Here is a 26,839-nt window from a genome sequence, read left to right as displayed (position 1 = left end):
AGCCTCATCTTTCTCCCGCGGAGCAGCTGGTAGTTTTGAACCGCTGACCTTAAGGTTCGCAGCCCGATTCGTAACCACTACGCTACCAGAGCTCCTTTGGATTATAGTAGAGGCATCATTTGTGGCACTCCATAAATCTTTTGAACATGTTCTTTATGCTGGACAGTTAACCATATCTTGAGTCCCATCTTCCCAATGCAGAATCCAAGAAACAATTCTTGAGCAAAATTACCAATAAAGCCCATCCACACAAAAGAGGTTCACAAGTAAGGAAATATGCTGGGCATGGGACATCCATTCTGCTCACAAAAGGAGTAGCAGAGGCCTCATGTTGCTAAAACTGAGGGTATTAAAAAAACTACACACCAATTTTTTTCATGTAGTTCTATATTCTGTATATGGAACCTCAGTTCTGATATTCCTAATATGTTATTTACCATTACTGGCTACCATTGCTGACCATCTTGATCAAAGACTATAGAAGAATTTGGATCAAAAGAGGAAAAATGAAGAACAGAATTTCAAACTCTTAAGGAATGCAGACATTTTGGAGACAAGGAGACTGAATGAGCTCCTCAAACAACTGCCCTGAGATATTCTTTAAACCTTAAAGCTTAAATAACAAAACAGCCCCAAACGTATTCTATACTTCAAAATTCATTTAATTAGTAAAGAATTTCTACCTTTAGCATTGCTCTTCTTTAAGAATTATCTATATGGCATGAAATTGACAATAGCAACTTGCAAAGTTAAATAGAAAGCTGAAAGGGCAACAATTTTATGTTGATAGAGGAACAATTAGGAAAAGGAGGTAAGCATGTTGCACAAATGAAGACTTTAATCCATGTCATCAAATTTTGCATGTATAAATAGCTGAATTAGTGCATAATTGTAAGTAAAAAAGTATTTCAACACAACAATATAAACCATTATTAAACATAAATATTGAAAGGTGAAGCTATTGTTCCCTGACATACCTTAGACATTGGTCTCTACACTTCTGAAGGTAGTGTTTCCACCTTTCTAACACTTCTCTGAAAAATTCTGTGCTCTTTGATTTATATCATATCCAAATTGCACTTTGGCATCCTTAGAGGACTGAAGTGGTACTCCTTTTAAAAGTTCTGTGATTTTACGGAACAAAAGACTGAAAGGGCAATATCAGGGCTGTAGGATGAATGGGGTAAGATTTATCAATGAAATTCTCATAGAACAGACCTTATTATCTTCAAACAATGAGCAGATGCATTGTTGTGATGGGAAAACAAAACAAAATGAAACAAAATCCATCTATGTAAATCTCCAGACCTCTTTCACACCAAGGCAGTTGTCCATTTGCTTAAAACTTGTTTGTAATGAACCCCAGTGATCATCCTGTGCCTTTGAGAAAATCTACCAATATTGTTGTTATTTTTAGGTGTCATCAAGTTGGTTCTGACTCATAGTGATCTTATGCAGAAAAGGATGAAACGCAGCCCAATCCTGCTCCATCCTCAAAATTGTTATTATGTTTGAGCCTACTGCTGCTATCAATAAGCCAATCAATCTTATTGGGGGACTCCCTCATTTTTCTGACACTGCACTTTAGCAAACATGATATCCTTCTGATAACATGTCTGAAGTATTAAAGACAACGTCTCACCATCCTGGCTTCTAAGGAACACTCCTGCTGTACTTCTTCCAACACAGATCTGTTTGCTCTTCTAGCAGTCCATAGAACTTTCAATATTCTTCTCTAACACAACTGATATCATGAATTCTTCTAACATCTTGCTTATTCATCTTCAAACTTTCACATGCATTTGATGTTACTGAAAATACCATGACTTAAGTCATGTGCAAATTATCCTCAAATGGATGTCTATTCTCTTGAAAATTTAAAAAAGGTTTTGTGCAGCAGATTGGCCTATTGCTATATGTCCTTTCTTGGTTGCTGCTTATACGAGTGTTGATTGTGGATTCAAGCAAAATGAAGTCTTTGACAACTTCAATCTTTTCTCCATTTAACATAATGTTATTTATTGATCCAGGCGTGAGGATTTTTGTTTTCTTTACATTGAGGTTCAACCCATACTGAAGGTTATGATCTTTGCACTTGATCAGTAAGTATTTAAGTCTTCTTTGCTTTTAGCAAGCGAAGTTGTATCATCTGCATATCATAGGTTGTTAATGAGTCTTTCACCAATCCTGATGAACTTTCTTATTAGTATAATCCAGTTTCTCAGATTATTTGATCCGCATAAAGATTGAAGAAGTATGGTAATAGGATACAAATCGGGTGCACACCTTTCCTGATTTCAAACCATTTAGTATTCCATTGCTGTATTCTAACAAGTTGCTCTTGGTCTATACAGGTTATGGAATATCCATTCTTCTCAAAGTTATCCATACCATGGCATGATCCACACCATTAAAGGACAAGTAAACATCATTTTGGTATTCTCTGCTTTGAGTCAAGATCCATCTGACATCAGCAATGATATATGTAGTTCCACATCCTCTTCTTAATCTGTCTTCAGTTTCTAGTAGATTTGTTTATGTATTGTTGCAGTCATTTAAAAATTATCTTCAGCTAAATTTTACTTGCGTGTTATATTAACTATATTTTTCCATGATTTCCACATACAGCTGGTCTCTTCTCTTTGGAATGGGCACAATTACAATCAATTTGCCATGTAGCTTCCAAATTTCTTAGCAAAGATGAGTGAGCTCTTTCAGTGCTGAGTCAGGTTGAAAATTTTCTATTGGTATTCCATCAGTTCCTGCAGCCTTGTTTGTCACCAATACCTTCTGAACAGGTTGGACCTCTTCCTTCAGTACCATTGGTTTTTGAGCATATGCTAAAATATTTCAGTATCATCACCCGTAATATTTCAGTATCAACCATTTCCTTTTGGTACAGTGATTCTGTATATTTCTTTCATCTTCATTTGATGCTTTCCTCATCATTCAATATTTTGCCCATGTAATCTTCAATATTCCAAATCAAGACTTAAATAAAAGAAATTTTTCTTTCTGATATTATCTGATTTCAGCCAAGATCTATTGGACATCAGCAATGATATTCCTCATTTGAAGTTCTTTTCTGAATCTGACTTGAATTTCTGGCAACTCCCTGTTGTAGTGCTACGTGTGATATTTTGCTTACATGTAATATTAATGATATTCATTGATGATTTCTGCATTAGTGGGTTACCTTTCTTATGAATGGGCACAAATATGGATCTCTTATGATTGGTATATCTATTCTTTATATAATGTTGCTGCTGCTAACTGTTATCTAGTCAGTTCTAACTTACAATCACCCTGTATAGGATTTCCTAGGAGCAACTAGACTGTGAACCACAAGGTTTGAACTTCCAACCTTAAGGTTCACAGTCCAGTTCTGATCCTATAGCACCATATCAGAAGTCTTCCTTACATAGTATTAGGATCTAAAGACCAGGCTGTTACACAAAAATTGGATTATAGGAAAATGAAGGATGGCCATGCCATATTACAAAATGGATGATGACTACATTTTGGCAAGTTACACAATGAGATAACTGTTAATCCACTGAGACTCATGGACCAGCCAAGTTGACATAACCTTAACCCTCATGGCCAGCATTTATCTCACCTCACACATGGACTTTCCTTCCTGCCAGAGATAAGTTCTTAATGCACAAAACACTCTAGCAGTAGATTTTCTATGATTGTCATAAATGTAAAATGCCAAATAATGAGATAGTTGATAAGTGAAAAGTAGGAGTACATATGCACACTTGCATACACACACACACACACACACATATCATACATCCTTAGGGTTTTATTAGACTAAGTTCTGCCTTCAACAATAAGCTGTTCTGTGTAATCCAAATCCCCTTCATTTTATTATGATTTTGTGTGAGTTTCAACACCTAAATGTCTTCCTACTAGATATGAGTTCAATATACTTTTTTGAGCTATTGAAACTAACATTCAAGAAGAAATGCAGTCTGTTTTATAAACTAACTCAGCTGAGCTGATATGGTCACATAACACACTGTAAATTGGAATGTAGAAGGAAGTTGTTTTCCAGCGTAGCTCTCTCACAAATTCTTCACCCTCTAAATATTGCTTAAAATCTCTATCCAGTGTTTCTTACATACATATCTGATTCTTATACTGAAATAGTTACTGGGTGGGCATATGCCTTTTCTTATTCACATTTGTAATTTAATTACCATATCCTGTCACAGTAGTTTCATGAATATGTATACAAGCACATGTCTTAATATCTGCCTTCAGTTACTAGTGTCTTCTTTTTCTGAGTTGGATTGTACATTCCACTCATTGAGGAAATGCATTTGGAAGGATATTATTAACTTGTGTAGGCAGAGGTTTGTCAAGAATGGAAAGCTATTTTTTACTAATGGCAGGTGTTTGTATCTGAACATTTATAAATATAGCTCCTTTGACTCAAAATAAAGATGAGGGCACAATAAGGAATAGTTCAAATGCAACTTAGTCTTCCTTTTTAGTTGACAAGCTATGAAATGAAAGTCCAAAACCAAACATATTACTGTTGAGTTTTCAGATAGATGATGACATTGTAGGAGAAAGTATAACTGCCCCATAGGGTTTTGAAAGCTGTAAATATTTACTGAGACAGACTGCTATGTTTTTCTCCAATGAAATGGCCTGAATGATAATGTTTTGATTGGCAGTCAAGTATTTAACCACTGTGCCATTACAGCTTGCGGCTGGTAGTTTCGAACCACTGACCTTAAGGTTCGCAGCCCAATTCGTAACCACTACGCTACCAGAGATCCTTTTGAGATTTATAACTGCTTTATAATTTATAACTAACATTGAGATGAGCTCTCAAAACCATAACTTCTTTACAAAGTCATAAAATGATTACATTCTAAAACATTGTCAACAATAAACCTACTATGAGATATTTAGTCATAAATGCTTTTCAAATAGTTCTACCAAAAACTAAAATATTCTCTACTTGATATTGATATTGTTAAATTCATATAGTATATTAAAGACACAGTATATTGATTAACAGTCTCAGTATATGTGTATTTTCATTGTTTTCTATTTAGGAGAAGATATAATTTATTTAAACATCATTGTGCAAGAAAAATAATTTTTTGTTCATGTTGATGCTCAAATTGAGCACAAAGTCAAATTATGGTAACTTTTACAGTTCTATGTGAGTATGCATAAGTAACATTAGGGGTAATTTATTATCTAAATGTAAATAGCCTTTGGATGGGTTAGAGTACCTGGGTGATAGAACAGTTAATGCACTCAGACGCTAATAAAAAATTTGGAGTGTTAACTCCATCATGGAGGTGCTCAGAAAGAGGATTTGGCAATCTGCTACCAAAAAATCAGTCATTGAAAACTATATGGAGGTAGATTGAAAACATATACCTCAGTTCATCCAAGGATTCCTATTGTGGCACTGCAGAATAATCACTGGACCACAAGTTCAGTTTGAATTGTGAGGTTGCTATAAGTCAGAACTGACTTGATGGAACTTAACAACAATAACAACAACATATGCATTAAAATATCATTGTGCAAGGGAGCCCTTTCTGATATAGTTCTTGATGATACTCAAAGTTAGAACAAATGACTCCATTCACTCATGAACTCTATTGTGGACAGTTCCTTTGTGCTGTTTATTTTCGGTCACAGCATATGCCAGTTACTCAGTGTGGAATGAGGACAATACAAATTTATCAGAACCCTGGAAATTGGAACACCCAATTCTACTTTAAACTTGCTCAAAATACACCAACCAAATTCTCCTTAGGTGTGAAAAAGAAAGATTAACTTGTTACTTTCTATCCATGACCAGTATGTGTTTACAAGAGAAAAACACAGTATAAAGACAGATAAACTATTTATAAATCTATAAACATTATATTTAGTAACTTTTAATAACTCATTCTGGGGAAAGGAGAGAGGATGAAGTCAGTCTAATTGCATCTGTAGATATATTTTTAGGAGGGTGATGGGATGAGAGGTGGTTATATAGTTAACAAATTATTCTATAGTCAATAATTTGCACAGGAAGGTTTCTTAAATTCATTTTTTAAGGATAATCTACAGCAAAAGTTCTTCACATCACTGTTTCAAGGAAAGTAGAAATGCTTTCCAAATGTATTCACTTCCCCAAATCTGTATCGTATTTAAAATCAATGGCTTCAATTTCTTTTATCTTAAAAGAACTTTATATTTTTCTCACTTTGCTTCTTGAATAGGTATTTCAAATGTAGTTTGTCTTTTCTTTATTACCCAAGGTTCTTTTGTAGTTCCAATATCCAGATACTTCTGGATTCCAAGGGATGTAATATGATAAAATTTGCCAAATTTTCTCTTGTCAAATTTCCTTGTTGTTGTTGTTAGGTGCCATTGAGTCTTCTCTGACTCATAATGATCCTTATGCACAACAGAACCAAACACTGACCGGTTCTGCACCATCCTCACAATTTCTATTAAGCTTAAACCAATGCTGCTGCAACTGTACCAACCCATCTTGTTGGGGGGTCTTCATCTTTTTCTGTGACCCTCCACTTTACCTAGCATAATGTCTTCCAGAGACTGATTGCTCCTGATAATATGTCCAAAGTATGAGAGGCCAAGTCTTGCCTTCCTAGCTTCTAAGGAGCATTCCAGCTGTATGTCTTCTGATATACAAAAGATCTATTTGTTCTTTTAGCATCCATGGTAGTTTAAATATTTTTTTTCAACACCATAACTCAAATGTATGAATTCTATGGTCTTCCTTAATGCTCTCAAATTAGTCATAGTAGAGAAGAAATGAGCATTCTATGCTAACTCTTAGGCAATGATTTCTCCAAGCTTTAGCAAAATATGTTTTACTTCCTTCATGATATAATTTATGTACTTGTATTTGTAACCTCCTGGATAAGGACAAGATTATGGGTTTAGTTGCCTTAGCCTTTAAATTCTTTCTTGGCATGGACTAACTGCACCTTCAGACAAGTCATCTAGCTGTTTCCTCATCTGTAAAATGGGGACAATTACAAAATCTCACTCATAGGGCTGTAGAAAGGAGTAATAGACACAAAATGTATATATCTTAATAAAGGTGTCTTGGTGTGATTCTGTAGGTTAATGCACTGGACTGCAAAGTCAGTTTGAACCACTTAGATTACTGTTAAAGCTTACCAGCTGCTCCTTGGAAACCCTGTACATGGTCGCTATGAGTCAGAACTAACTCAAGGACACTTAACAACAAGTCACAATCCACCTTGTCAGAATAATCTTTTAAATTTGCATGGAGAAGCCATAAGAATGAAAAAATCAAGAGTGGGAAAAATAGAGAGAGAGATGAATAGAAAAAAAAAAAAAAATCCATCTGCTACGTGTTAACACGATCTAAACTTTTCTGGTTATGCCCTATTTGATGCAATACCTGTGACCATTACTAGCTCATCAAATTTTCACTGAAAACCAGTTCATCATCTACATAGCATGCACATTCTTTTTTTCCCCATAAAATAATAATCTAATTAATAAGGACATAAATTAAATTTGATCATATAACCATCATGCATTCAATGGTATCACTCATCAGAGGCATAAGATCATAGTTTATGGATCTGCATTCATATAGTACTCTTTAAGGCCAAGAATAAAATGACTAGACTATTAATTATACCTTATTTTCTCAGGATTAATATTTATATTAAAGTATAGCTTAAAATGTTTTTCATATACTATATATTTAAATTAAACATATATACACACAAAATGGTAGTTTCTATTAGGGAAAAAAAACTATACTCATTATGGGTAAAATGCCTATAGATTTAATAAAATACAATGACTATTTTTCTTCGGAACTAGAAAATATAGCATCTTTGAACAACTCAAACACTTTAATGTTATGGTAGCAGGCTATGGGTTAGATATAATACATGGTTTCCTAAAAATGTAACAAATTCTATCAGTTTCATGAAATAAAAAAATCAGAACTGGAAGTTCCCTCAGGAGCCTTCTAAAATATAAAGGCCTTGCCTCCTTTAATGATTGTATTAAAGATCTGTTTCAGTGGTCTTCCTTTTTTTTAATCAATTAGTTTTAAAAGATATGTTTTGCTGGTGCTAGGTTGGGACCAGAGAGTTCAGGCCACTCCCTCAGCATTCCATGATTGAAACTCTTCCTTCCTCCCTTCCTCCATTCATTCCTTCATTCATTTCTTCGTTCGTTCGTTCCTTCCTTCCTAAATTTCTCACTCCTTGCCCATCACCAGTCCCCAATGAATGCCTTTACTCATCATATAACAGTTTGAAAATTTGAAACTCATTATTAACAATGAGTCCATCTTTGCTTTTATTGAAAGCTTTGAATAAGAGAAAAGGCCAGAAAGAAAAAGAATACTTTCTAAGGCAACATAATGATTTATTAACTGAAATTATACTTTGTGTTTCCCATGTGATTTTGAGCCATCTTTCTTTAGTTTATCCTTCTTTACTTTAAGCAACAATGAGTTGGTATCTGTATAAATATTACCTACATTATTAAAAGCTCTTGTGTGTTATTGTTACACAAGTTGTTGTTGTTGTTAATTGTCCAGTCGACTCTGACTCATAGCAACCCTGTATAGGATTTTCGAGGAGCAGCTGGTTGGTTTGAACTGCTGAGCCTGTGGTTCACAGTCCAGTGATGATTGTACAGCGCCACATCAGGAGTCCATTTCTTATACATGGACATAGGACTGAACTATAGATAAAATCATGTCTAAGCAAAGGTAGACTTGCACTTACCCTTGTGTTGTTTCTTTCAGCTTTAAGTTCAGAGATTTCTTCTTCTTTTTCTAGAAGTTGCTCCCTACAGGCATTTAATTCTTTTGTCAGTGCAGCAAATTCCTGAAGGGGAAATAAACATATTTGAGGACATTCTCTTTTACAGAAATAACATATTTCATCAGGAAGAAAAACATTTTAAAATAAAAGTTTTGAATGAAAAGAAAACCATCTAGGTAACTGACTAATATAAATATTGCTGTTATTTAAATATCTTGACTTCGTTATTTGAAAATGCTGTTCTATGTTATTTAATAAATGCATTTGTACAACAATATTCTGCTTAGATGATTGGATAAAATAAATTTAAAATATTGTCATCAATATACATTACAAGGAATTTAACATTAGTATCACAGCATACTACTACTCATAAGAGAGGCTTGGCAAACTACTTCTGAAAAAAATCAACCATTGAAAACCATGTGGATCCTGGCTCTTCTCTGACACTCATTTACTGCTGTTATTAAGTGCTATGGAGTCAGTTCCAATTCATAGCGACCCTGTGTAGCAGCTGGTGGGTTTGAACCACTGACCTTGTGGTTAACTATCCAGTGCTCATTCTACAGTGCCTCACCAGGATTCCTGGGGCCACCATAATTTGGATTGGATTCAACAGCAGTCAGAAACTACTGAGGAAAGATGACAATATTTCTAGAATAATTTCAGTTGGCTAATTCAGCAAATAGCTCTAAAAATCTTATACTTTCATTCCTATATAGCAATATTTAGAGTATAGTAATGTTGGTTTGTACTACAAGTTTGGCAGTTCAAATTCATCAGCCACTCCTTGGAAACCATATACAGGGTCACCATGAGTTGGAACCAATTCCACGACATTTAGCAACAACAATTACAACAAAACCATGAAAATAGTCCTGTTATGGCACTGTAGGATAATCAGTGAACCACAAAGTCAGTTTGAACTGCAGAATCAATAGTCCAAAGCCACCAGCTGCTCCCTAGAAAATCTATACAAGTCACTATGAGTTGGAACACACTTGCTGGTACTTAACTACAACAAACCATGAAAACAAAACAAAACACAGTAATTGTGTCATTTAGAGATTAAGTTATTTTTTGTGCTAACAAGATCAAGAAAATGAATCAAGCAATTTCTTATAAAACAACGAATGTATCTAAGATGCAACAGCATAGTCTCAGTCCCTTTTATTTATTTGTGTATCCCTATAGTCTCAGTCCCTTTTATTTATTTGTGTATCCCTCAGTCTTTCCCATAGAAATTCTGCATTGACAGGAACTATATTTAGCTTGTTCACTTCCATACTCTGAGTTTCTGACATAAAATGGGTGCTCAAATGATATTTATTTTCAATAAATGACAGTGGTCACACTGGTTCCAAAAAACTGGGGTTTTGGAGTAAACTTTCTTTCTGTGGTAAATGAAAATTTGGAGGAATCCTAAAGGACTGTAATCCTCAAAAACTAGATGATATGTATACATATTTTAACAACTATGTTGAGAATTCAGACACAGAAAATATTATATAATAAGACCAACAGATTGAGTTGAACTATTCTTTTACTTTTGTTTATAAACCAGTATATATTAAAAATAAAATTGAAAGACTATGTCTAGAACTGCATTATCATTATATTGCCGGTTAATGAGGTAAACTGCAATGTCGGTTTGGGCCATTAAGGCTGCAGTTCTAACTCACCAGCTGCTCATAACTCTGTACAGGGTCGCTATGAGTTGGATCCTGACTCGATGGCACTTAGCAACAACAACAACATTTAGAGTAAATCTTAGTAATAAAATTTCTCAGCTTCAAACATTGGGGAGAACTTAGCTTCATACTGAGAAGGCTCTATCAGAAGATCAAAAGAAGACAAAGTAATGGGGAAAGATAGGCTTGGTTATCCTAACCTCCATAAAAGCAAATTTAACAAAAAGTAAATGAATATGTTGATTATTAAAGCTGGGGAATGTTAGGGATTCATATATGTGTTTGCTTCAAACCACTTATTTTGCTGAATTTCTCTGGATGACTTCAGTCCAAGTGGGTACTTCAAAGACCTCAGAGGAGATACTGGGGCTTATAATCAAGATGAAAGAGTTCATTGTTATGTTTTGGTGGGTACTACAGATAAATTTCTTCTCCGTGTCTACTTGGTGATACTTACTGAGCATAGTATTTAAATGGAAAATGGATAAAAACAAGATTAGAAAGTGACACTACAGATTTTGTAATGTAGGAGAGTAAGTCTAAAAGTATTGCTACTAGGGCTCTCTCTATTGATAGGAATAAATTAGGGATATCATAAGCCCCTCCCTGCCTTGTCCATACCAAAGGAAAGGCCAAACCACAGTAAACCAACTGAGAACCAGAACAGAGACCACAAATATCCCAGACAGGTTTTTGGTTTAGAACTCATCCTTAACATGACCTTTTGATGTATACAGGCTTATTGTAACATCATTAACATATGTATCCACTCCTGCATACAATTAAAAAAATCAAGACTCTGCATACGATACATACAAAGAAAAGGGCTGATGAAACCCAACTAAAACCTCCCAAACCACTCCCCTTGGGAAGAACGACTCCTCTAGGGGAGAAGTCCTATGTTTATTAAATCTTTCTCCCCAATTCCTCGGGATCTTCTCCACTCTCAGAGGCAGACCTGCTTCTCTCTCTTTGAAGTGTATTATCCCTTTCCAATACATCTTTTGAGTGAATGTTCAGTGTTCTTGCATCTTTGAGAAGCAGTGACACCTGTTGAGTCAGATTCTTCAGATTCTTGGAGAGGGGGAGTAGGGGACATGTGACACTACTGTATACATGTACAGGATTGTTCCAAACAAAATGTGTTTAAACATGTTTCTTTGATCAGTGGATGGCTGAAGACAAATTCTCTCAGCAATACACTAATCTTGGTCTCATTAAAGTGGTCTCAAAATATAAAGACCCAATCAAAACTGTTTTAGAGGGGATTTGCTGAGCCACTTAAATTCAAGGCAGAAAGATGAGCTCAGAAGGATATGGAGACTCTTTTTTTCGGATTTCTTACGGATCATCTTGATAGATTTTTCTCAAAGGACACAGGATGATCATGTAGGTTATTATAAAGAATTTAAAGAAAATGGAAAACTGCATTGCTGAGAAAAAGGCCAAGAAATTTGCATCAATTCATTTTTTCCATCACAACAATGTATCTGCTCATTCTTCACGGGCTGTTCTTTGAATATTTCATTGGGAAACCTTACCTCCAGTCCTGACCTTGATGCTTCTGACTTATTTATGTTCCCCAAACTCAAAGAACATTTCAAAGGAGCACAATCTGTATTCTTTGAGGCTAACAAAACTGTCATTTTGATGTGGTATAAGTTGAAGCACATAGATCTCTTCCAGGAAGGGTTTACTCACTAGTATCAAGTTGATTCTGACATATAGTGGCACCATGGGATAGAATTAAACTTCCCCTTAGGTTTTCTAAGAATATAAATCTATGGGAACCAGCAGTCTCATCTTTATCTCAAAGAGCACTTGATGGGTTTGAGCCATTGACCTTATAGTTGTTGTTGTTGTTAATTGCCATCTAGTTGGTTCCAACTCATAGCAACCCAGTATAGGATTTCTAAGGAGTGACTGGTGAGTTTGAACTGCTGGCCTTGTGGTTGAAACTGACTTTTCAGTCTTGTGCTTATGCTACAGTGTCACACCAGAAGTCTGATTGTGTGGTTAGCAGCTCAAATCTTAACCCACTGCACCACCAGGGTTTCTTTGTGGATGGTTAGAGAAGTGGAAACACCACTTTAAGAAGTGTGTAGACCTAGGACTTTTGGCAAGGTGGCAGTCTAGGCCGACCTGCTATAAGACACACTAAAACAAAGATATGGGATACCAAATGAAACCAACAGAGGACAATCTTGGAGCCCTGAGATTAAGAGGGGAGGTTAGAGAAGTGGATTGAATACTGACTGGGAGGAGAAGCTGAGAAAGAGCAGTAAAAGACAGAGACTGCAGGACAGAGGCAGTGTGGCCATCTTGAACTTCTGCCAGCAGCTTTGGAGAGAGAGACAGATGGCAACCTGATGCTGCAGATTGACAGGGGCAGCTGAAAAGGTGGTATTCCTTCTTCCTCTCCACACTAGATAACATAGGTGAGGCCACTCATCTACCGCAGTTCAGACCCTGATGTCTGGGAGATCTGAGTCATGCAGTTTGAGCCAGTGTAAGGTAGGTGCCTGCTGTGCTGCCTTGACACCTTTAGTTAGGTGGGCTCTGCTCCAGATCTCAGAACCCAGAGATCCTCCAGGCTAAACTTAGACTTGTTGTTGTTGTTAAGTGCCATCAAGTCATTTCCGACCCAGAGAAACCCTGTATAGGGTTTCCAAGGAGCAACCTTGTGGTTCAAACGACTTTGCAATCCAGCACATTAGCCCACAGTGCTACACCAGGACTCCTACAAACCTTCATAATCAGCCACCCTGCCCCAGCTGCCCTCTGGTTCTGAAAGACACTGAAACTAGCAAGCTCACAGGCTTCCATGAACTACTCCCAGAGTGGGTGCCCGGAAAACAGCCTATGCCTATAAGAATGCCATCTAGAGCTGAGAACTCAATTGTCATGTTGTCATATAGTTTCTTCACCCACCCAATTGGCATATCGTTTCTCCATCCACCTGGGGAGTTCATTGACTGGCAAGAAACCCCCCTGAGTTTTTGAATCTTTGAATATTTGGATTCAATAACTCTATAGTTTTTCGTTTATTTTCCCTTTCATTGTTTTGTTCTTTGGTCTTTCTTCTACTGCCTCCTTTTCCCTTCCCTTGATTTTTACCCTTTTTATCTCCACTTCTGTTTTGCTTCTTTTCTTTGGTTTCTCATTTCCACCTTCTTCTCCTTCCCTTTTTCTCTTAACTTTTCTTTATTAATTTCTGGTCTCTTTCACTTTTCATCTCCCATCTCTGTATTTTAGTGTTTTTTTTCTCTTCCTTTTATTTTCTATCTTATTTCTCTCATAATTATACAGCTGTTTTTCTGCCCCTCTTTTCTCTTTTTAATTATTATATTCTTTTTTCCTTGTTGCTGCCCATTTTTTTTCTTTTTTCTCCTTTGTTATATTCTGTTTTCACTGTATGTGCTTGCTTGATGTGTTTTGTTTGCTTGTGTGTGTTTTCTCCTTTTGCCCCACCCAATGAGAGACAGCTACTGTGCTCATACCACTCAACCACAACCACACTTTCTTCAGCTTCACAACTGGACAAGAGCCAATACCAGCTCCTATAATATCTGATCAATGATAGACATAAGTCAACACCAGCCAAACTCACCCTAAACTGAGCTGGACAAGCAGCAAACAGAAAATGGTGCACATATTTCCTTTCTCTAATCACACCCACCAGGAGACAGTTGGTGAGAGCCTAAGAATGCACCAGCATGCAAATACCAATTAAATACAAATAAAATGACATCACAATGTCTTGGAGACAATAGAGATTTTAGCTCACAGGAAAAAACAAGAGAGAGTAGCTCTAACAAATAACTAAGATGAAAAGTCAGAAAGCATTTTTGAGGAAGAAAAAGGAATTACCCGAGAAAGAATTCAAAACAATGATATTTAGGTACATTTAATGATTTAGCAGAAAGATCAAAGAAAGCAAGCAGAACACAGAAAAAAACTTTAAAAAAGAATTTTGGAAAACATGAAGAGAACTAACAGACAAAATAAATACAAATTTTGAAACAATGCAAAGCTTGCAAATATAAATCCAGAAGATTAATATGAACATCCCAGAAATGGACAATATTTTGAAAAGACAAAGGAGTAGATTTGAATCAATGGAAACTGAATTAGTGATCATGAAAATACATTTCTCAATGCTAGTTATGTACAAGAACAATCTGAAAAAAGAATGAAAAAAATCAGAAGAAACCTGAGATTTATGTGGGACACTAAGAAAACAAATAATTCATGGGTGATCAGAATTCCAGAAGAGGAAGAGACAATAAAAAACACAAAGAAAATCATCAAAGAGTCGCTGAAAGAAAGCTTCCCTAATATCATGAAAGACAAGAAAATACCCATTCAAGAAGCTGAACAATCAGGGTAGATGCCAGAAAAAAGTCAATACATTATCATAATCAAACTTTCCAAAACTAAATATAAGAAGAAAAATCCTGAAAAATTTACCTACAGAGGAGAATCTATAAGACTAAGTTCTGATTTCTCATTAGAAATCATGAATTCAAAAAGGCAATGGCATGATATATACAAAATTCTGAAAGGAAAAATAAAAGGCCAGCCAAGAATCATATGCCCAGCAAAGCTGTTCCCCAAATATGACAGTGAAATTAAGATTATTTTCATGTAAACAGAAATTAAAGGAATTTGTAATAACCAGATCAAATTTACAAAAAATACTAAAGGACTGAGAACCAATAACAACCATTTTGAGATTACTATACATGACAACACCACACAGAACTCAATTCAAATATAGAAGTATTTAAAGTAAAATAAATCTACCAAGCTGAAAATAGGGAATCAGAGATACCAATTTATAATGGAGTTAACTACAAAGCAAAGAGAGGGACTAGTACAGATACAGAACTTCCCAATGGCAAGGAAGTTTCTCAACTACGTTGTTAAGTGCTATTGAGTCATTTCCAACTCATTACGACCTTGTATGGGGTTTTTGAGGAGCGGCTGGTGAGTTAAACTGAACTTGTGGTTCACCGCATTATCTTGCAGTGTCACACCAGGACCCACAAAATTATCATGCCTCTAACTACCAATCCATATGAGTGCCATTTCTTGATTCCCTAGCATATAATAGACCCTGTGATAGGTGACTAACATAGAAAGATACCTTGGACATAAGGGTTACATTTGACCTGAAAGATCTTTCAGAATTCACTTTTGAGATACAAAGGGTTGTTTCCATGAATAAAAAGCTCTCAAAACCTATCATTATACTGCCACATGTAGAAAAATTAGCATATTCCCTTGGAGACACTGTGTTGATTTATAAAAGACTCTGACGCAATAAAGCCCATCTTAGAAAGTCTATCTTCTGACTGTACTGGCTTCTCTACTTACATCTTTCCATTTCTTCATCTCTCCTTCTTTCTACTTTATTAAGCACAGCCTGTCTGGGATTCTTTTCCTCATTCTTTCTGCCTAACTCACTCATTTTTAAAGCATCAGGTTACCTCATCAATAATAACTTGTCTAAACTCTATCAATCCATTTATCCATTGTATTTATAATCATTGAGTTATGTGTTTATCTACTTCAATTAAAAATGATACTCCATAAAATCAAGGTTTTTTTGTCTTGTTCATTTATATTCTTCCTTGGAAAAATTAATTGTAAATTATATATACTCAATAAATCAGTGTAGTAATAATGAATGAATGGTTGTTTTCCCTTACACATTTTTAATTAGAATACAAAAATAATTTTTAAAAGTTAATACTAATTAAAGATCACAATGGTGGCAGCAATGGGCTCAGGTATAGCAATGATTGTGGGATTGGTGTTTGGCCAATCAGTGTTTCATTCTGTTGTGCCTAGGGTAGCTGTAAGTCAGTACCAACTTGATGGTACATAACAACAAAATTTAAAGGTTTTTGAAGATGATTACAATGTGCTCAACATATGAAAGATCTTATATTCTTTTTCCTATGTAACATTTTTTTTTTTTTTGCCTACATCAGAAACACTACACTCTACTATATTTGACCCATAAATCATCTGTCAGTTTGTCATACTGTGAAGATCGTGTGTGTTGCTGTGATGCTGGAAGATCTGCCACAGGTATTTCAAATCCCAGGAGAGTCACCCATGTTGATCTGGTTTCAATGGAACTTTCATACTAAGACACACTGGGAAGAAAGAAGAGCTGAATTACTTCTGAAAAACTGGCCATTGAAAACATTATTAATAGCTGTGGAGCATTTCTGGTATAGTACTAGAAGAGGAGCCTCTCAAGTTGGAAGGTCCTCAAACAACAACTGAGGAAGATTAACTTCCTCAAAGTAGAGTTCACCTCAATGACTGATGGAGCAAACTTTTGAGACATTCATTTGCTAATGGGGCACAAACAAAATGAGAAGAAACAACTGTAAGTATGTATTAATAATTCAAATGTTGAATATATGAGATATGAATCTAGGAAAATTGGAAACTGTCAAAAATGGAATGGAATGCATAATGGTCAGTATCCTAAGCATTAGAAAACTGAAATGAACTGGTATTGTCAATTTTAAATCAGATAATCATATCATCTACTATGCCTGGAACAATAAATTGAACAATGGCATAGTATTCATTGTCAAAAAGAGCATTTGAAGACCTATCCTAAAGTATAATGCTGTCATTGATAGGATAATATCCATATGCTTATAAGCAAGAACAATTAATATGTTTATTATTCATATTTATGCACCAACAACTAAATCCAAGGAAGAAACTACAAAATCCTTCCAATTTCTGCAAATTGAACTTGGATCAAACATGAAATCAAGTTGCATTTGTAATTCCTGTTGATATAATGTGAATATTATAAATAAAAAGGAAAGAATGGTATATGAAAAACATGGTCCTGGTGATAACAATGATGCTGGACATTGCATGGTAGAAATTTGCAACACCAATGATTTATTAATATATCTTTTTCAACAACATAAATAGTGGTTATACACATAGACCTCAAGACACACGATACACAGGAACCAAATCAACTACATCAGTGGAAAGAGACAATGAAGAAGTTCAATACCATCAGCCAGAACAAAGCAAAGTGTAAACTGTAAAACAGACCATCAAATGTTCATATGCAAGTCCAAGTTGAAGTTTAAGTAATTTAAAACAAGTTCACAAGACACAAAACATCTCACCTAAATTTAGATACCATCTCCAAAATAGATTTGACACATTGAATATTTATGACCAAAGACCAAAGGAGTTGTGAGATGATATCAAGAATATTGTACATGAAAAAAAAGCAAAAGGTTGTTAAAAAGGGAAGAAAAAAAAGATCACAATGCATGTCAGAAGAGATTCTTAAACCTGCTCTTGAATGTAGAGTAGTTAAAATAACTAGAAGAAATGATGAAGTAAATGAGTTGAAAAGAAGATCTCAAAGGATAGCTTGAGAAGACCAAGTCAAGTAGTATAAGGAAATGTGCAAAGCCTAATGTTTAAAAAGTAAAAAAGATGAACTGTTTCATCATTTATGAATCTGAAAGAACTGAGGAAAAAATTCAAGCCTTGAGTTGCAATATTTAATAATTTTGTGGGCAAAATATTGAACAATGTAGGAATCATCAAAGATGGAAAGAATAAAGAGGGTCACTGTACCAAAAATAATTGGAGAATGTTGAGACAATTCGGAAGGTAGCATATTATCAAGAATGGATGATATTGAAGAAAGAAGTCCAAGCTGTACTGAAGGCATCAGTGAAAAATTGAAATGTTCCAACAAATGGATACAGTACTGATGTTGTTCACCTATCTATGCCAACAAATTTGAAAATCAGCAACCTGGCCAACAGACTGGAAAAAAGTCCAAATTTGTGCCCATTCCAAATAAAGTTGCCCAAACAGAATGAAAAATTTATGGGAAAATATCTTTCATCTAACACAAGTAAAATGTTGCTGAAGATAATTAAACAATGATTGTAGCAGTATATCAACAGGGAATTTTTCAGAAATTTGAGCTGGCTTCAGAAGAAGACATGAATATCATTTATTATTATAAAAAAAATGTTTCCTTGTGTGTGTGTGTTAAATTATGCAACAAAATTCAATTGATTAAATCATAACAAACTACAGGTACCCAATGCAAAAAATGAAAATTCCAGACCACTTAATTGTGCACATATGGAACCTGTATATAGACAAAAAGGCAGTCATTCAAACAGAAAAATGGGAAACTGAGTGGTTTAAAGTGAGGAAAGGTATGTGTCAAGGTTGTGGCCTTTTACCACACTTACTCTCATAATTTGGAGAAGGGTATCATGCTTGGTAAAGTAGAAGTTGAGAAACACCCTCAGTGAGATAGATTGATACAGTGGCTACAACAATGAACTTAAACATAGGAAAGATTTGTAGATATCATGGGACTGGGAAGCTTTTCCTTCTGTTGTACATAAGGTTTGCTATGAGTAGGAACTGATGAGAGGGGACAGAACAAAAACAGTACTATATTTGATACAGCAATGATATGATTGTCAGCCATGTTACATTGCACATACATAAAGTGAGACAATAATTATCTGCTAGCCAATGCCCAACTATTCAGAAAACCTAGTTTGCAGGTAACAACTCTATTACTCTATAAATATACAATACAACATGACAGAAAATAGAACTACTGCTTTATGTTGCTAGGTACCCTTGAGATGGCTCTGACTCATAATAACCCTACACACAATAGTACAAACCACTGCCCAGTCTTCCACCAACCTCACAATTGCTGCTGCGCTTGAGACCTTTGTTGCTGCTGTTGTGCCAATCCATCTCTTTGGGGGTATTGTTCTTTTTGTTGACCCTTAGTGTTACCAATCATAATATCCTTCTCTAGGGACTGGTCTCATCTGATACTATATATTAAGTATGAGAAACTAAGCCTCATTACCTTTTCTTCTAAGGAACATTCTAGCAGTACTTCTTTTAGAAGTCCATGGGACTTTCAATATTTTTCTCCAACACCATAACTCAAATGCATCAATTCTGCTGTGGCTTTCCTTATTCATTATTCAACTTTCAAATGTATATGTGGCTATTGAAAATACCATGAATTGGGTCAGGTATACTTTGTCAAACTGATATATTTGCTCTTGAACACTTTAAAGAGGTCTTGTGCATCAGATTTGCCTAGTATAATACGTCATTTAATTTGTTAGTTGTTTCTTTCATGAGTGTTGATTGTAGATCCAAGCAAAATGAAGTCTTTGACAACGATCCTTTCTCCATTCATCATGATGTTGTTTGTCCAGTGGTGATGAATTTTATTTTCTTTACATTGAGATGCAATCCATTCTGTAGGCTGTGGTCTTTCCTTTTCATCAGTAAGCATTTTACGTCTTCTTTGCTTTTAGCAAGCAAAGTTGTTTCATCTACATATCACAGATTGTTAATGAGTCTTCCCTCAAATCTTGATGCCACCATTGTCTCTACATAGTTCAGTTTCTGGGATTATTTGTTCAGCATACAGACTGAACAAGTGTGGTAAAAGAATACAGTCCTGGCACACACCTTTCCTTATTTTAAATCATTTAGTAACCCCTTGTTTTGTTCAAATGACTGCCTCTTGGTCTATGCATAGGTTCCTGATGAGTAAAATATGAGTAAAATGAGTGGAATACCCATTCTTCACACGTATTACATAGTTTGCCATGATCCACAAAGTTGAAGCCTTTGCCTAGTCAACAAAGCACAAGTAACCACCTTTCTGGTATTCTCTGCTTTTGGCCAAGATCCATCTGGTGTTATCAAGGATATCTCTAGTTCCACATCTTCTTCTGAATCTGGTTTGAACCTCTGGTAGTCCCCTGTGAATGTACTGTTGCAAACAATTTTGAATTTTCTTTAGCAAAATTGCATTTGCATGTGATGTTATTGCATGATTTCTGCATTCCATTTGGTCACCTCTCTTTGGAATAAGCATAAATATGGGCTCTTTAAATCAGTTGGCCAGGTAGCTGTCGTCAAAATTTCTTGTCATGAGTAAGTGAGCACATTCAGCACTACATCAGTTTGTTAAAATATTTCAATTTGTATCCCACCAATTCCTGGAACCAATACTGTCAATGAACCTTGGACTTTTTTCTTCAATACCCCTTGAAATGGTTGAACATTAACTGTTTATTTTTAATATGGTGACTGTTTGAATGTCTTCTATCTTCTTTTGATTTTTTTCTGCATCATTCAATATTTTGTCCATGCAATCCTTCAGTATTGGAAATTGAGGCTTAAATTTTTTTCTTCCATTCTTTCAGCTTGAGAAATGCTGATCGTGTTCTTCTTTTTGGGTGTCCTACCTCCAGGTCTTTGCACATTCATTATAATACTTGATTTTTGTCTTCTCGAGCTGTCGTTTGAAATTTTATGTTCAGCATGTTTATTTCTTTATTTAGCATCTTGACATCCATTTTGGTCTTTAATTTTAATTTTTGATCTTTTTAATGAACAATACTTTCTTCCTGTATGATATTTTTGATGTCATCACAACTCTGTTGGTCTTGGGTCATAAGCATCTAATGTATCAAATCTATTATAAATTCCAGTGAGATATGCTCAAGGTAATATTTTGGGTCTGGTGGAGTTGTTTTCATTTTTTTCACCTTCAACCTGAACTTGTATATAAATAATTCAGTCTGTTCCACAATCGGCCCCTGGCCTTGTTTTGACTGATGATATTGAGCTTTTCCACCATTTCTTCCCTCAGATTTATTTTAGATAAACACTTTTATCTGTTCCTAGTAGTTTCTTTAAAAAATCTGCAGTATGCTTACAACCTAGGAATAGACCAGATTCAGTGTTAAACTAAGTTTTACTAAAGCATAATGATGTGCTTATGCACAACATGTATGCATAATGTTTGCTTTAAATATAAATATGGTAGTATGAAAGATATAATGTGTACATGAAAGAAAGTAGGTGAGGAAGAAGTTCTGTGAAATAGTTAAATCCTCAAGATTTTATGGAAGAGGATTTCCTTAGTAAAATAGATTTCCAAATTGGGGCATACTAGATATTTGTTTTTTGGAAATTTTTGACAGGCATCAAAATATAAGAAATTCTGAGCAAAACTAGCTTTACGGCAAAGAGTAGTGAACAACCAAGATTTCCATGTATATGAAAATAGAGAAGTTAAATACATAAAATACTATGCAATGACTAGTATAAATGGGTTACAATTTTATGTAGTAACATGGAATAATTTCAACAATATAACTTGAGGGGGGAAAGGTAAAAAAAGAATACAGTGTATAATATCCTGAAGCTGATTGTAGTGAGGGACAGATATTGGAGGATAGTTTCATTCACACTTCCCCATATCAGAACTGAAAGGGATCTAGTACAAGAGAGCTTAAGTTGTTTTGAATCCTTGAGACAGCAAGAGTAGGTTGGTTATCAACCCCAAAGCTTATTCAATATGTGTTCAGATTATTTACTGTGCTCTCCAATATTGTCTAACAAGTTATCAATTTTCCCACAAAAACTAGTTTTCCATACTCTCTGGGCATATATTCCTTTCCATGGAATTTTAAGAAGTACTCAAGATCATAAACATACAGTGATAAATAAATGCAAACATCAGGCACTTGATTGAATCATATCTAAGTATATGCTCTGTTCTTAAGAATTACCCATGCATAGCACATACACCAATATAAGTACCAATTATGCACTGAGCACTGCTGTAGATATTGGGGAAATGATAGTGACAGACAAAAATTAAAATTACTCTCTCATAATGTTTATATGCATTTAGATATATAACACTCAAACTGCTTATTTTCTAATGAAATATTTCTAGTAACATCATCTCCTTTGATACAAGAAACAGTATTACAAAGAAAGATAAACATTATTTTTGCCTTATAGAATTTAAAAAAAATTTTTTTTTATTGTGAATTGAGTGATAGTTTACATGAGGGAGCATCAGCTTTACATTCATCCTATCATATTTTGCTTCATTGCAATGATTACAATCCCCTCCATGCACCATCATTCAATAGCATTTGCTTCAAATCCCTTTGTTGTTTTGTTTGTTTGTTTGATGTACACCAAAGCACTCAGGAACATATAACCATTCAAACAACCAAAGACTATACCCTGCAAGACTGCTTCCCAACCCTCGGCCATCAGCACATAGCTAGCCCCTCTCCCTCCTTGAATCCAGAGTTCCCAGCTGTTCTATCTCTCCACATCATCATCTCTGCCTCCATCTCTGGCATCACTGCTTCTCTGGATAGGGTCCCAAACTCCGCTCTTCTCCCTTGATAGTCCAGGGTCCTGTGCTCCTGGGCTGCATGATTAATCATTCCCCTCCTTTTGTTATGAAACATCTACCTTTACATTTGTAACATTCACAATAAATTCTGATAGCAATTATTCACTACTGAACCACAATAGTCTTATTCCCATCTCCTTTCACCAGTCCCATCTAGACAGGTTGGAAACCACTCAGTGGAGATTCTACCTTCCCCCATACCCTCTGAAACTAAGGTCTCTCTTGAAAACTTTTAAGCCAGTCACTTTGTGCGGTTGTAACCCTACCACCACCACTTTTGGTAGCCAATGTCTAGGTTTCCCATCCCTGTTAACCCTATGTACTGAGGGGATGGGAATCATCCTTGCTGTAAAGATTCGTTCCCTCTTTTAAGCTACTACAATTCATAAGTAAATGTCAAAATCATCAAATTGCAGGGGATTACACACACTTGTTTCCTCTTTTTCCTTCCTCTAGTTAAGTTCTGATGACCCAGCCATTGAAGCTAGGTTAAATGGGTACTGTCTGCAAGTATAGGTGTTCTTGTGCATCTTCCCTCACTTCATATCAGCTGGATACTTCACTCTCTGCTCTAGTCCTCTGTGACTATGTCCCTGTCCATGGGCTCAGGAGTCCCCAGGTCTCACTATACTGCTGGCCAACCAGGTCTCAATCCAGGTTGACAGGGATCTATTGAACATGGTCGGACTTAGCTGTTTTCGTCCCACTTCCCCTTATCAGTAGACCGACATAGTCACCAACAAGATTACATGCCTTTGAGTTTCAGTTTGGGAAGGGGGTTAATCCAAGGGGACCTGACTGCTTGCCTTGATGGCTCCCTGGTGAACAACCTGCTTGTTCTTGTAGTAGTCCGTCAGACTGCCATTATTGTTATTGATTTTTCCTGCTGGTCTTTCTTTCAAGATGTGTCTTGCCTGATAGTATTTTAAAATTATTTTAAGGTATTATTACATGCAATTGAAAGTTCCTTAGTTTCAGCAAAGTTGCTTTTCTTTACAACCTGCCCTCATCACTTCCTAAAGTTATTACTTCTTGCACACTTTTTATACACCAACAATTTTATTAAGAACTTTACATATCCTATATCATTTTTTTGTCATGACGATCTTATTATTATGAGAAAACTGATGATCAAAGAGTGTAAGTAAATGTTGTAAGGCCCAGGCTAGTAAATGCAATGTCTGTGCTGGCAGAGGAAATCTTTGTATGGTATCAGCATGTTTACCCTTGCTAGCTGGTATCTGAAGGAGCTCTGGTAGCATAATGATTATGAGTCGGGCTGCTAATATCAAGGTCAGCATTTTGAAACTACCAGCCGTTCTGAGGGAGAAAGATAAGGCTTTCTGCTCCCGTAAAGTTTTACAGCCTTGCAAACTCTATGCAGAGTCATCTTACAGCCTTGGAAACTCTGTGCAGGGTCACTGTGTGTTGTAACCAACCCCACGGCATACCACCACCAACTGGAAGCTAGGTTGAGGAAGAACTTAACTTATGCTAATTACTCTAACAAGAATCCTTAGTTCCTAAAGTTGTTCTCAGTTTCATACAAAGAAGCCTGTCTTGCCTTTTATCCTTCATGTGTTATTTTCAAAGTGAAAATACATGGGCAAAATACAGATTCACTCAACTTCGGTGCCTGCTTCCATTCTTTGCCAGTAACCTGGACAGAAGAAGGAGAGTATAGATCCAGGAATTCTTCTGGGCAGTCTCTTTATTCTCTTTTCTGTTCATGCCTCTTTCCACTTTGTGAATCGTCCTAGCTTATCAGGCTACTCATCCTCTGGCAGATGTGGTATATCTTGTTTTTAAACATTTCAATTTTTAATACTAATATTAAATATGTTGTTGGTGTGAAGTGCTATTTAGTTGGTTCTGACTCATATTGACCCTATATAAAGTTTCTGAGGAGTGGCTGGCGAGTTTGAACTGCTGACTTTGCAGTCCAGTGTATAACCTACAGCATCACATCAGGGCTCCAATACTAAATATTGTTGCTGCTAACTCTATTGAGTTGGTTCCAACCCATAACAACTTTGTATAGGGTTTCCAAGGAACAGCTGGTGAGCTTGAACTACTGACTTTGCAATATAAACCCAACTTACAGTCCAGCGCATCAACCCATGGTGACACACCAGGTCTCCAGTATTAAATATAGATGGACTGAAAGAGACTGTTAACTTCCCTGACTCATTTCATGAGAGTGTGTTTCTTGAGGAGATTTCATTTCATTGGGTGACAAAGGGCATATTTTCTCATTAAGTAAATATTTCAAAGGCCTTGATTTAATAGTTGAATCCTCATTCAGAAAAGCAGGTCAGTAGGAACTGTATGATAGGAGGGAAATTCAATCTTCTAATTTCAAGTCAAGGACACCAAGGAGTCTCCAGAGTAATTTATGACAATCCATTCATCAGGATTAAATGTTTATCTTTATTTTTCAACCAAATCTGCACTTTACTATCTTGTTTCCTACTGAATTAACAAACTGATGAGGGGCTTATTTATGCAGCCATATATTTGAATGTGTACTAGCTGAAGACCCATGAGTACCAACCAGCATAAGAAAAAAGAGAAAAAATAAAGAGCAAATTTAAATTCAGCTTCAATAACACTACCAACCCCTCACAAACCACACACTACATAAATCTTTTAAATTCATACTCTAACCATCTAACATTTGTGCAAATCAAAAATAGCTCTCAGAAAAGCATACAGCTTGAGAACATGCTGAATTGACCATCTAAAATTTAAATAAGACTAAATTAACTACTCCAAGTGTTATTTTAAATCATTTCCTTGGGCTATGCTTCCAATTTTCTATATTTTTGTATCTGCCCTTGAAAATTGAAAACTCTTTTAGCAATTCTATTTGTAATACTCAGTGGAAAGCATCAGATGTTTAATTTATATTTCTGTGGGTAATATTGGATGTACATTTACATGTATAAAGTATTCATCTTCTTCCCTGCACCATTAGACATACTTTCTATAGCAAATTAATATACATTTGAGAAGTGGAGAGAAAAAAAGTAACAAAAAGATTTAATATATCCCATAAACTTTATATTTATAATTATATCAGAATATTTACTAAGTTATAAATTCACAAGCATCTTTAGAAATTCACATTTAGTTTGGAAACAAAAAAGTATTTGTTCCATAGAAATTAATACCCCATCACTAAATGTATACAAACATTGTGCACTATTCTGTTATGTAATAAAATACAGTGCTAATGACCTTTGCTCTTATAAATGATCCTAGATTCGTGTGAGTCAAAGGAAAACTGTCATGTAAAATTACTGTGTGAAACATTCCTGTCTCATGGTCAGCCATGGGCTAAATGGCCTGAAGGTAGAATCGTCTCCATCGCTAATACAATTTGACAGGTACAACTGGACTTAAAAAGTTTGCACTGAAAGACTTGAGCAATGTTTCCCAATTTAAAAAGGAAATTGAAATTTAACCTTCATACAAGTTACATATTATGCTCCTTTGGATTTATAAGAGTTCAGTGATTCCATGCAATAAGCACACCACAAGCTCTGAAGATCAAGCCCGCCAAACGCTCTGCAGGCAAAATATGAGACTTTCTGATGATCAGAGCACAACTAGAAGAAAGAAGAGGAAAAAAAGAGTAATCTGCTACAATTAGATGAACTTGACCTACACCTATGGATGCAGCAACTCAAAAGAGGGAACAAATATTTACAGCAAGGATAATTCTCCATACAGAGTAGAGAGGGATGGGCAACTTGGACATTGGCTATCCAAAATGGCGGGGTGGGGGGTAGGGGTGGGACTACAAAGGCAAGAAGTTACTGGTTTACAAGTTTTCAAGAGGGAACCTAGATCCAGAGGGCTTGGAGGAAGGTAGAATCTCCACTGAGTAGTATTCAATCTGTCTAGGCGGGACTGATTGAAGGAAATGCGGATAGGTCTCTTGCGACACAAGGGAGAATAATTGTTACTAGGACTGATTGTGAAGGTTGTAAATGTAAAAGTAGACATTTTGTAGCAAG

At 35.7% G+C, this 26,839-nt stretch overlaps 1 protein-coding gene across 8 annotated transcripts in view; it reads right to left on the bottom strand.

The window, feature by feature from the left end:
* Positions 1 to 26,839, bottom strand: part of PPFIA2 (protein tyrosine phosphatase, receptor type, f polypeptide (PTPRF), interacting protein (liprin), alpha 2) — a 749,227-nt gene that overhangs the window by 331,477 nt on the left and 390,911 nt on the right. For all 8 annotated transcript variants that reach the window (XM_006871823.1, XM_006871825.1, XM_006871827.1 and 5 more), the window contains one exon: positions 8,781 to 8,882. In XM_006871823.1, the coding sequence (XP_006871885.1) occupies positions 8,781 to 8,882 (102 nt within the window). The remainder of the gene's footprint in view (positions 1 to 8,780; positions 8,883 to 26,839) is intronic.

This window comes from Chrysochloris asiatica, unplaced genomic scaffold (genome assembly GCF_000296735.1).
Source record: "Chrysochloris asiatica unplaced genomic scaffold, ChrAsi1.0 scaffold00175, whole genome shotgun sequence".
Classification (NCBI taxonomy): Eukaryota; Metazoa; Chordata; class Mammalia; order Afrosoricida; family Chrysochloridae; genus Chrysochloris; species Chrysochloris asiatica.
Note: the sequence above shows the minus strand (reverse complement) of the source record. Positions and strands in the feature narration are given on the sequence as shown.